Below are 12,923 nucleotides of genomic sequence, written 5' to 3'. Positions count from 1 at the left end.
TGAGTAAAAGAGTCAGAAACACTCTAAAGGCTTTTCCACCTAAAACTGCCTCCCTATGCAGTGAGACAGGCAGGGCACATGCAGACAGGATGTTCCTGCCAGGAGGGGGAAGAGAACCCCAAGCTGGTCCAGCAAACCCTGGAAGTGTTCAAAAAATGAGCAGATGTGGCACTTGGGGCCGTGGTTCAGCAGTGAACACGGCAGTGCCGGGTTAATGGTCGGACTCGATGATCTTAAAGGTCTTTTCCAATCTAAATGATTCCGTGATTCTGTTAAACCCGGACAGTGCCTGCACACCCCCACAGCCTGGATTGGGGCCACCCCAGGGAGTTGGGGACAACTGTCCTCGTCCCCACTAGATGTCAGCACGGGGACGGCAGTGCCGGCAGTGCCCACGCGGTGTCAGTGATGGAGCTTTGCCCCAGATCGTGCTGCAGCACCGCTGGGGACCAGGGGCACCGGGCAGTGCCCTCCCAGTGCCCGCTGGAGGGGCACCTCGGTGACGCCCAGAGCTCGAGGAGCTCAGCTTTCAGGTGGGGAACAGAAAACTGCGGAGCAATTTGGCAGGGAAGTACGAGCGCTCCTAACAATGGAGTTGCCAATGGGGATATACTGGCAAAGCAGCTCTCAGAGCAGTGCCTCAAACACAGAAAATTCACTAAAATCCATCTCACTACAGGCACAAACTGTTTTGCTGTCTCAACGTGCTGTAAACAATGAGATGCTCATTCTGTTCTCCTGTAAGGCTGTACTGGGCTAGGTTTAAGCATCAAGCAGATGCTACAAACTTCTTCCAACTGAACCAACAGTGTGTGTCCAAATTTGCCTCACTCGGAGTCATAAAAGGGTATTGGAGTGAGGAAAGGAAGACAAGGTGTAGAGAGCAGCCTCTCAAACTGCTCAGCTCAAAAGGGAACCTCCCACCCACCCCAGCTTAACCTGCAGGGACATTTCAGCCCCTGCACAATTTAACAACAGGGAGGACCCACAGCACACACTGAGCAATAGGACCAACAGTGACAAATTCCCTTTCACCTGAGGTTGATTTTAAATGCAATTGATAAGAGCTCTCACCCCTTTCAGAGAGAAACAGTCACAAAGAAAAGTCCCTACCTAGCCTAACATCATGTAGTAAGTTAGAAACCATCAAGACTAGAATATAATCCTTTTATAACATGTCCTTTCCTCTAATCCTCCATATCAACTCTCGCCAACAAAAAAATGCACTAAAAATTAGCTTAGCAGGGGCAATCTGAGATGAATTTTGGTCTGCACATCACCCAGTGATGCAAAGGTCTGCAAAGCACCCACTGGATGCTTGCAGAAAGACCCAAAATGGAAATCCATCCGGCAAACCCCAGTGATAGGAGGTGTAGCTTGGCTTTCTCATGCTCAGCTGACCCTGCAGCTGGTGATCTGGGGAGAGAACTCTTAGCTTACACGTGAGACACATCTGTCAGCAGGGCTACTTAGAGACACTGAACATTATTTCATTTATCCAGAAACTAATCACAATTTGGCAGATTTTGTCGAAATCAGGAGAGCTGCTGAGGGCTTCCAAGCAATTATGGTTTCACCCCTCATGGGAAGGGGGGCAAATAACAGGTTGTACTTGCCAGCGCAGCCACATTTTTTCCCTCCCTTCCACGAGCAGAGGAGAACTGAGTGCTCATCTGCTCCTTAGGACACTTCTGGGAGCCAGTACCTGCCCCGCTGCGCCGAGTGCTCATGTCAGCAACGTAGGTCCATTCGTTGGTGGCGGGGTTGTACTGCTCCACAGTACTAAGGCACTGACGGGACGCTCCATCGTAGCCCCCCACGGCGTAGAGCTTCCCTGGAACACACACACAGGGCCATTGGCATCGTGGCTACCACTGACTTATGTTACCATCACACCTGACAGCCCCGGGTGAGGATCCTGCCTGAGGGGAGACGTGCCTAAACCTGCTGGGGTGTCTGGGAGAACCCGGAGTAGACTCACAGACCTGTTTGTAAAGCTGTTAAAGCTGTCAGCTAAGACAAGGGTACAACACAGCAGCTTAACTAGAAGCCAACAGCCCAGAGGATTTTCCAAATTACTTGTTGGCCCAGGAGAAGAGGTGACACCAAAGCGTGTTCTGCTGATGGAGCGTTTCCTCCCGTTCAGGTGCCACAAGGCAAGGTGTGCTGTCAGCACTGCACATTAATTACAGTATCACACGAGCAATAAATAGGCAATAGCCTCTTATATAATACCTGCAAGGAAACCTAGACCTGATTTTGGAGAACTTGGGCCAAATCAAAACCCAGTAATGCTGCCAGCACAGCTGAGACCAGCCTGGTCACTCATACCAAGTGATGAGAACACAGGAGATACCCCAGGACACCTTCACAGCACAGTGTGATACCCCAGGACACCTTCACAGCACAGTGTGATACCCCAGGACACCCTCACAGCACAGTGTGTCCAACCCTCCCTACCTCAGCTTAGGGAAAGCTGAATAACAAAGACTTTCTGAGACCAGAGGAGCACAATCAGATATCCTGGGACTGTATCACACATGAAACAAGGCTGATGCTCCACCATGTCCTTTGTTCCAGGGTCTGACTGATACTCTCTCCTTGTCTCCCTGTATCGTCTATCAGCCTGTTTTGCATTTAGGCAGTAAACTCTGGACAGAGAGGGATTCTCCTTACTGAAGCAGCTAGCACAAAGGCATTCTGGTTCAAGTTCAGGAATCTCAGATGCTACAACAAACAACCATTAAGAAAGCTCAACAGATATGCAGAAAAAGTCTAACCTAAATTTTTGAACAAAACCCAGAAATAAGACCAATTTTCAATCCATAACAGCAGAGCCTGGCCACAAATGAGCTGTGCAACTCTTTGCATGCAACAGTTATCATCTTCAGTTTTGCATTCTCCTGTTTCTGGGTGTTTGCAAGGCTCCAAGAACAGGCTGGCTCTTTTTTTTTCTCCCTCAGGTTCACTCATGGCCTCCTTCTCAATCTTCCTGTCTCTGTAAACATATTTGTGCTGTTGGTCCAACCTACCTGATGTTGGTCAATGAATCAGGCAAGAGTGCCAGACCAAGCAAGGCAAGATAAAGTTCCCTGGCTGGCATCAATTCTTAGGTATTTTCAGTATCCACAGAAATCAGGTCAATTTTTGTCACATTCGGGCAAACCCTGTGGATTAACTGAAGGCTGCAGCTTGTTCCCTACACCAGTATGATCAGCTCTTGTCTCAATCACATGCCCTCTTTTTTTTTTTTAATTACAGACTCCAACACGTGCAACACTTATTTGCACTTTCAAACAAAGCAAAGGAAAAGGATTTCCTAACTCTGCTGTAGAAAATCTTCTCGTAGAAATGCATCTCTCATGTCCATACTTAATATTTGTTCTGCATTCAAACCCCTTTAGCAAATCCCAGCAGCCCAGTGCTTCCCAAACATGGGCCAATTTTGAAGGAGATGGTTCTTAAATATGCAGATTTAAGTTAATCACCACTATTTATTCTGACTTTTATCTTCTTCTCTCTTCTCACTTAAACACATTTCATGTTCATAAAAGCATTCCATGTATTTCCCATGTTTATAAACACATTCCCATGTATTATATGACACACACAGGTCAATCCAAACCACTGCAAAGCATGGTTTGTAACAGTGCTTGTGCCAGTGGCTGCTCTGCACTAACTGGAAACTGCCAAAACCTGCTAAAGATAACATCAAATAAAACCTTATACTTGCTTCAAAACAGATTTTCTAAAGGAAGAAATGGTTCCCACTTAAACTGCTCATTCTCCTGGATCCAAACCAAGCTGCTCAGCTCCAGCTCCCTCGAGTGTGGTGCTGACACAGAGGTGCCAGCAGCTGCCACCCTCCTCCCCAGCACCCTCCGCTCCCACCTCGCTCCGAGCTGCCGCCGCACCAGCCTGTGCTGCTGCCAGCCCCTGCTCGTGTAAGAACCAGAGCACAGCGTGCCCTGCCTGATGGCAACAAACACAGGTTTTAGCATTCCTGCCAACCCACCAGCTTGGGGCTGTGGGACAAACTGTGTTCCTGTTTCTGAGCAGATTTTCCGTGATGGGAATTCCATCCACGGGAGCAACGGGATCCACTGCACAGCAGCACCAGCTCTCACCAGCCAGAGGCAGCCCAGGAAGAATAAGGTTCCAAGAAACCTGCACACACCTAATGGCATTCACAGGAGGCATGGGCTGGTCTGAGGCTCTTGGAAGGCTACACATGATTTTTCACTAAGATAAAGAGGAGAATGGAAAAAACTGCAGCAATTACATCATATAAAAATCAATCTTTCCCAACTAGTCAATGGAAAAGCTCTTGCAGTTGCCTCCTACTGCACTTAACCATTCAGGCTTCTATTTGACACAGGAACATTTGCTTGATGGAAATGGCTGCTGATTTTCTTACCCTCCACAACTCCAACTCCAACACTGCTTCTTCTTGTGTTCATGGGAGCCACAAAAAACCACTCATTGGTTTTATAGCTATAGGCCTCAACTGATGCCAGACCTAGTTAAAAAGGGGATACACAGGTTTTCTAATTAAAAAAAAAGAGAAGAAAAAAAGATTGGTGTTGCACTTTCATCTGCCTTCCGCCTCCTCCCAAGCCCGTAATTCCCGCCACGCTCCTGCAATCCCATTTTCTAATCCCTTGCCTTTCAGGCTGGGACCAGCATCTCAATGCCACTTCTTCAGCAGCTGGAAAAATGCTACCCCATCACCCCTGCCCTGGGACTGCTGCCTCTCCAGTGTTCTGGGGACACTGAGGTGGAGCAGAGTCCGGATTCTAAGCCCCAAAGCCCCTTTCAAGCATAACAAAAAGTCCATGTAAAGGTTTAAAAGTTCCCCCAGACCCTGCTGCACTGTACTCATCACCAGCTGAAATACTTCAGGGCTTAACCAAGTGGCAAAGCTTTACAGCAGAGGCAGAGGTGTGAATCTGAACATGCAGTTATGCCAAGACAAATCCCAGGCACACACACCCTGTAATGTGCCTTGCTGGTATTTTATTCGTGTTGCTATGAAAAATTTCACTGAAACAAGGAAAAAATCCCTTTTCAGTCCAGAAAAAGCATATTCATACAGAGAATGAGACTGAAAGAACTGTATCACTGAAGAAAACAACTAGGGTGAGATGCTCTGCAATTCCTGATGGCTCAGAGCATGCCTGTGGTTGGTTACAACACGCAGCAAACCCCATTTCTGGCTCTTCCTCTACAGGAACCTCACTAAAGCCCTGCAATCTTTGCAGGGCCTCTGCAAACGTGGGTTTTTTTCAGGTCAGGCACTGCCTGGTTTTTGCTCAGCCACCTACCAGTGCTGCCATCAAAGCCTCCCACTGCGTACAGGAGGTCATTGAGCACGGCTGCCCCCAGAGTGCTCCGTCTCTCCTGCATGCTGGCTATGGATGTCCACTGGTCCTTCACGCCGTCGTACACGTCCACCGTCCGCACCCGCAGCGACCCGTTAAAGCCCCCGACGGCATAAACGTTGCCAGCCATGAACACCACCCCTGACAAGAGAGGAGAGAGGTGTCACAGCGGTTTCACAAACAGTTTTGGGAGCAGGTGCCCTGCCAGGGTGTGGGACGCAGCCAGGAGAACGTGGGCACGGCTCTGGCGTTTTCCGCGGGTTAAGGGTGTTGAAGCCAAGTGTGATAAAACACATGGGAGGGGAAACGCACATCAAACCATGGCAGCATAAGGCACAGATGGATTTCACACCTGAGTGAGTAATTTTGTGAGCCAGAGGGAACACCAAATGGCGATCCACACTCTGTCAGATGTTTGCAGAGGAACGCTCCCAACTAGAAGATCTGCTCTCCGTCACCCACTCCTCAGCACCAAGAGGGACTGACTCAGCTCCTTGGATTTTCACTAGGATACCAGCAAGGCAAACTGGATCCCTGTGGGCTGCCAAGCCAGTGGGATGGGAGGAGGAGAGGAAACACTGATAAAGGAGCAGCCAGGAAAGAGAGAGAGATGATGAAGGGGAGACAGTGGCTATGGAAGGCGGGCAGGCAGGATCAACCCCTCTAGAGAGGGGTTCATCCACCTGAACAAGAAAGGGAAAACATCTGTAGGGAAAGAAATGGCAAAAAGAAAGAGCTATTTGAGGCCAGGGGCACAAAGGAAGGCTGAAGGGATGGCTGAGGCCATCCATCCAGTGCTAAAGAGCTGCATGAGGAAAACAAAGAAGGTGGCAGCAAAAGGTCCCGTTACCTGCTCTGCATCTCCGTGAGGGAAGCTCAGCAACCTGATCCCAGCGCTCCTCCTCAAAATCATAGCACTCCACACTGCGAATGGCTTTGGGGGCCTGCCCACCCACCACGATCATCACCTGGGGAGGGAAGACAACAGATAGAAAACCTCAAACATAACCCTGAGCAGCTGCTCCCTGCAGAGAAACCATCACCACAACCTGCTCAAGAGCAGCTGCCAAAAAACATGGGGCGGGCCAACTAGAAGCCTCTGCAGCAACACTTATTTCAGTCAATTCTATTTCAAGGGGGAAAACTTTATCTCCAATTTAATGCAGGCTAAATACAGCTGCCCCATTTACCCTTCCTCACCATGTCCAAGGTGGGCAACCGGCCCAATTTCCCCTTGAAATACAAAACCTTTCGGCCCCACAGCGCATGAAAGACTCACTGTAAAAGTATTTTTAAGTGAAGAAGATTCCAGCATAATTTCTACTGCCAGCCCACTGTTTAGTCATTATCTCCCTGGTGGTGCTAAAAATAATCAATGCCACTGAGCAAATAAAACCTGACAGCTGTGTTGCCACCTGTGGGGAAGGCGACACTGGGGAAATCACCAGCACTGTGACCACCTGGGGTGCTCAGCTGCTGAAGGAAGGGATTTGTCAGCTCCATTAAGGCTTTTTTCTGCCACAGGTATTGATGCAAATTCAGGAATTAAACCCTACATTCCTTACAGATAGGGAAGAGCTGTGTGAAGGGGATCAAGGGCAATCTCAGGAGTTCAAGAACCGGTCTGCTGAGTCAGGGTAAGGGTTCATCCAGCCCCAGGCTCCACCCCCAGCAATAGCAAGTGGTGGACCCTGGTGAAAAAGTGAGAAGGCCAGAATACCTGGAGAGCATGCAGTGTGTTTCTTCCCAAATCTGCCATGTCTGCTGCCAGAAGACAAACCTCCCATGGGTTCAGGAGCCTGCAGCTCATCCCCCCAGTGTGCATTGCTGCTGAGCCCCAGCTGGGCACTGCAAACCAGCACCTGCACAGACAGCCCCCAAAACACCTGCACACATTTCCTTCAACCCTCCACGGCTATCGAGGGAGGATTTGCTCCCTTATCACAGCAAATCAGCAGGAGCAAACACTACCCAAGACAATCTGATTTTTACAAGGCCAAGGAGCTAGAAACAAGATAACAGGGCTTCAAATATAGACAAAGAGTAGATTGGAAACTGGTTTTAGCCTCTGCAAGGCAGCTGGGAGTAGCTGAGGGGATAAGATCGTCACTTGAGGTCACTTGGGTAATGAGCTCAACTCCCAAGCACAGTTCCTTTAAAAGCAGGACAGCGATTTAAAGAATTTGGAGAGTATGAAAATAGTAGCCTGTTTGATGTACAAAGATGAGAACGTGACATTAGAAAGCAAATTGAGTCTAAATTAACAACCTGACTACCAGTTGTGTAACAGTCTCCCATGGAAAGCTGCAGAGCTTCACACGATTACAGAATTAAGAGATTTCGTGGCAGACGATAATCCCTCATCAGCAGGACCTACAGGCCAGATGAAAGTTTCTCAGTAAAAGGATTGCTGAAAGATCATCACCTTCTTCCCTTTCTCCACAGTTCAAAAGAAGGGAGGAGAGACCTGCAAAGGATTTGGGTTTGTGCTCATGGGTCATACAACAGAGGCTGTTGAGAACCTCTGAACTCGCTGGTTTGCTGTTCCTTTTATCCCTCACTGCTTTAATCCCTGAACAAGGGACATGTCAGCCCTTCATGACACCCCCAAAGCTATGTTCTACCAACTTCATCTCAGCGATAGCAGAAAGGACACAACACGCTGACACATAGAGCAGAACCACAATTTCTCAATGGAAAGTCCAATACCTAAACATCACAAACAGCACAGATCTCATACACCATCCCACAAACCAGCCCCCGCACCATTTGTGCTTAGAAAAATTACACACTGCGGTCCTGCTGCCTTAGAATCTCCAAAATGCTTATGAACAACTCCAGTGACAGCCTGTTGAGAGACATTGTGCCAAACTGTGTCTATCTCTGGGGCACAGGGAAAATAGTTTCTGTGGTTGTTTTTTTTCTTCACTAATAAAGTGGTGGCCAGAGCATCACACGCCTGCAGGATAAACAGGGGAGCAACAAGGATTATTTATTCAGTTGCTGCTTTGAGTCTATTGAAATTCGCTTCAGACTTCCTGCCCACGGGGCTGGGTGCTGTTGTTTCCCGATTTCCTGGCTTCTGACTATGGATATAGGAAACAAAAAGACACCTCCTGTGACCCTCCTCAGCAGGGCTCCAGGACACCTCAGCCAGCCCTCCCAGCACTGCAGCCTCTCTACAGGTCAACAAGTCACAAAACCACTCGTGGCCGATAAAATGCTTCAGCAGCAGAGATGCTGCTTCCCCTAACGATTCAACTACGTTTAGCCAACTTAATTACGTGTCCTTGCTGGGCACAGGCAATGCCAGAAGAGGGAGTAAAACACTTCAAAGCACGATCACGGAGTTAGGAAGAAGTAGCACAGCAAGCTCTCGAGCTCCTGTCAAAGACAGAAAATGCCACCTGTAAAGCTGAGTGAGGTGACACGAAGTGACGAGCTCTGCTTACCTTTGGCAAGCTAACAGGAGTCCTGGGCTTTGTTCTGGGGTTCTTTATCAGTTGCCTTTGATCCAGAGGAAGCAAATGATATTTCATGGCCTCGATAAGGAAGTCTTTACAGGTGTTGTTATTCTTGATTAAAGCTTCTTCTTCGACTGTCTGAGAACACACACAAAAGATCATTTAAACTCCAGTACTTGGTGGCACAGGTCACAAGGAGCTTTGTGGAAAGGACATGAAACCTGGAACTTCCCTTCCAAAGTATCTACATTTTAAAAAAAAATGCAGAAGACAAACATAGACTGACAGCTCTTCCCAAAGAAAAACATCCAAGCTTCTCCCTGTTTTCCAAGACCACTAACAAAGAGTGAGCTTTTTATCACCCTCTGCCAGACACTTAACTCAGCAGAGGAGAATTCACCAGGAGTCTGAGCACAAAATAAGTAATTTCTTTTATCTGAGTCAGACTTTTTAAGGAGGTGGAGCATTTTTTATTCCATCAGAAGATACAGCTGAGAGGAAAAAAAAAATATGATGGGTTCATCTTGTGAATGCCAATTTTATGCCAATTGTATTGATTTTTTTAGACACATGATAAAAGCATAGTAGTCAAAGAGCCCACATGCCAACGCCTTCTTTGAGGATTCTCAGCTCATTATCAAGGCCCAGATCCCAGGAATTAATTTAGGAAGAACAATCTCCAAGTCTGACTAAGTCAGAGAGCACCTCACCTGCCAGTCACACAGACCCATATCTTTGTGCAGAACACATCTTCAGCCAAAATTATCACACGTAAAGTTAAATTTACCTGTGCATGAGGGGGAAAAAAAAAAACCCTACACAAGCCTGTAATACCACCACCTGGGTATTTTTGGGGTGAAAAATCACAAGGTAGTAACCGCTCAATGCCTCCCCCAGAAGCATTTACAAGAAGGTTTCTGACCGAGAGCATTGATTTCAGAGTCCACTCAGTTTTTGCTTTTATTCCTCTGTTTACAGACTTAGCAACACACCAAATTACCCATCTCAGACACAAACAGCCAAGCCATTGATTAAGGAGCTACCAGCAGCTTAAGTGCAATTACTGAGGACTTATTTGCAGACTAACCTGTACCAGGTAATCTCTGGGCAAAAGGGGCAGGCGAACATGCTCCATCAGTTTAGCCATGTGCTCCAAGCGAGATTCCTTCTCATAGTTTATCCAAGAGATAACTGCTTCAAACACCTACACAGATAAAGTACAATTAAATGGGGAAGAGAGAACTGGCTTGCACAGTCACCTACCCAAAATCAGAAGCACTGTGATTTTACAGCATGGAAGGATGGAGGTGCAAAATCTCTATCAAAAACAGATGAAAGAGTCGTGACTAGGCACAGAGCACAAGCACCACCGTAGCAAAGAGCTGAGCTGACCATGCATATTAACAAGCAACTTCCCATCTAGATGTGCTGTATCACTCCCAAAGCTAAGTGCATGTCCAGGACAATCATATACCCCTTGGACATTAGGATCGGAAGGCAGCCGGGAAACTTAATGAGCCTGCTGACATTTGCACTGGACATTATTCATGAAATCAGCCACAACAATTACTCCTGATAACAGAGATCTCCCTCCCCAAGGAGCCTGGCCACGCAGTAAGTCACTACACTCGTATTTAATCACTGCACCAGTTCCACCCCAGAAACCAAGAAGTCTTGAGGACAAGTTCCCCACACACCCAGGACAAGCCCTGCCTGCAGCCACGGAAGCTCTGCACCGTGTGCACTTCGCTGCTAAAAATACTCAGATGCTCCAGCTGGAAAACAAGAGCACACTGGGCTTCTGGTCTGAACCAAATTCTAGTTGTACTTCCAGATCCAGCTGGTTCAGATAAGCATCCAGACCTGGGCTCCGTGACCAAGTGCTCACAAACAGCCCATGGGCAGGCGCCAGCAGAGCCCTGCAACACACAGGCAGAAGCGTCCTATGTGGGCTCTGGTATGAATATGCATGTGCTTATATAACTGTGAGCCTCACTCGCAGAATAAAGGCCTAAAAATGTCATCGGGAGTGGGGAAGGCTCTCTGAACAACCCAGCAAGGCAGGGAGAGGGGCTGGTGCAGTCTCAGATGCCGCACAGCAGGATCTGGATCACTGCAGTGGAGTTTCCCCACAGAGGCAGAATTAAATTCTGAATTCTGATCCGTAACTCAGATCTACAGACAACATTCCCCAAGTGCTCTCGCTGCCCAGGGGGCTGAGCAGAGCCCTTTCCCACAGACCCTATCTTTTTTCCCCAAAGAAAGCATCACTGGCCCTTCGTCCCAGCACACTGGGCAAATGCCCTTGGTTTCAGCTTCCCTCCGGGGTCACCAACTGGTCAGGCCAATTTGCACAGATAATTTTTTTCTTTCTTTCCATCCCTCCCACCACTTCCCAAGAAACCATTTTGTTTGGTCCAAGGTCACTAATTTGACTAAATCAACCAGAACTGAGGGCACCATCTCTCAGCCCCCTACTGTTGCTGGCAAACAGGAGGTCCTGGCAGACACATCTTCCCCACGAAGAAGAGGCAGAGCAGAAAGGGGTTTCTTCCTCTTGGGCTAAACTATATACTTTGAAAGAGCAGTAAAGAACCGGCCTCATTTCCTGTGCCAACAAAGCTCCTGCTGAACTGTTTGGAATTCAGGACACTTCGATGAGGATTTAAGCAACACAACAGGGAGCCGTGTAATCAAACCCCAGCAAATGCTGAGGAGAATAACTACTGCAGAGCCTTTAAGCATTTTAAAATTAAAATAAATAAGCAAACAAACAATTTAACTTCAACTATGAGGCCTTTAAAGTAGAAACTGGGTTGTTGTGAGATCTTTTTAATTGCAAATGACTGTGGAAGGAGGATAAAGCAAATGTTTAGCCGACAAACAGGCTTTTCATTAACCTTTTCTGCACTAAGGCTGAGCTACAGGACAGGTCACAGGGCTGGGACAGCCCATCTGGACAAGATGACACTGAACAAGTCTAAAGGAAGGTGAGGCAAATGTCACCAGGAATAAACTGGAGACCATTCCTGAGTTAGGCAAACACCGATGCTTCCCTGCTGTGCCTACTCTAAAAATAACAGCATTAAAAAAAAAAAATCAGATTCTGGCACCTTCCGTTGGTTCTGACTCCTAACTTTATGAGAAAGGGGGAAAAAAAACTTAATCCAAGACAGCAATATCTCTATTTAAAGGCCACATCTGTTTCCACCACTGCTGTGCCCTCCCTGCACGTGCTGTGCCCGCTGCAGACCCCAAGCAGCTGCTGCTGCTGCTGCTCCCCCAGGAGCCAGGATCGTGCTGCCAGGTGGGATGGACCAAAACAGTTTTACCCACACAGCTGGATTTGCAGCTGAGGTAGCAGCTGGCACCTGCCTGGCTGTAGGAGCCGTACCAAACCTGGGAGAAGTAAAATTCCAACTCTATGGAACAGAAGAGTAAAAGCCTGGAATATCCCCTCTCCTCACACCACCTGTGGAAAGAGCCAGCCCAGATGTTTTCCCAGTCTCTTCAGCCCAGTCTCTTCAGTTATTAGAGACTCCCAGGAGTCAGACCATGCATCAGCTTTTGCTGCATGTCAGCGACTGAGACAAAGAGTCAGTTACTGCACTCTGTGTAGAATCCACAATCCAAAAATCCCAACCCTTTTAAAAATTTCTTTAGCCACTGCTGTGAGCTGGCAGGAGCCAATTCTCAAGGCCTGAAAGCCCCTCCATTTCACACATCTTTAGTAAATGCAAATAAACGTGATTTTTACAGGGATTTTTTAGCTTGCAAACAGTGTCATAATTAAAGAGCCAATTAGAAAACATTAATAAAACTGTCTTCCAAGTACTCAGCTATATCAAAAAGAGCAGGCAGGGACCAAAATAAACCTTTGCCCTGTGCTGAAAAGGCCTGTACAAGTGCAGAGGCTGATACAAGAGGAAGAGGAAAGGAAAGAGGAGAATCTTTGAATGGCGGGGAAATTCTGTCACCATGTTGCAGTTAAAATAGATTTCTGTGCTAGCAGACAATTTTTGTAGTCCTGATGGCCTAGGGGTACAAGTAAGCCAAATTTGTGGAGACAAAAATATAT

General features: G+C 47.6%; 1 protein-coding gene across 4 annotated transcripts in view; it reads right to left on the bottom strand.

The window, feature by feature from the left end:
- The window catches only part of KLHL3 (kelch like family member 3), a 58,133-nt gene that overhangs the window by 3,162 nt on the left and 42,048 nt on the right, over nt 1–12,923 (bottom strand). For all 4 annotated transcript variants that reach the window (XM_017827869.1, XM_017827871.1, XM_017827872.1 and 1 more), the window contains 6 exons: nt 9,933–10,049; nt 8,834–8,983; nt 6,232–6,349; nt 5,325–5,522; nt 4,418–4,519; nt 1,706–1,834 (listed from right to left, as the gene is read on the bottom strand). In XM_017827869.1, the coding sequence (XP_017683358.1) occupies nt 1,706–1,834; nt 4,418–4,519; nt 5,325–5,522; nt 6,232–6,349; nt 8,834–8,983; nt 9,933–10,049 (814 nt within the window). The remainder of the gene's footprint in view (nt 1–1,705; nt 1,835–4,417; nt 4,520–5,324; nt 5,523–6,231; nt 6,350–8,833; nt 8,984–9,932; nt 10,050–12,923) is intronic.

Source organism: Lepidothrix coronata, unplaced genomic scaffold (assembly GCF_001604755.1).
Source record: "Lepidothrix coronata isolate B3197 unplaced genomic scaffold, Lepidothrix_coronata-1.0 Scaffold144, whole genome shotgun sequence".
Classification (NCBI taxonomy): Eukaryota; Metazoa; Chordata; class Aves; order Passeriformes; family Pipridae; genus Lepidothrix; species Lepidothrix coronata.
Note: the sequence above shows the minus strand (reverse complement) of the source record. Positions and strands in the feature narration are given on the sequence as shown.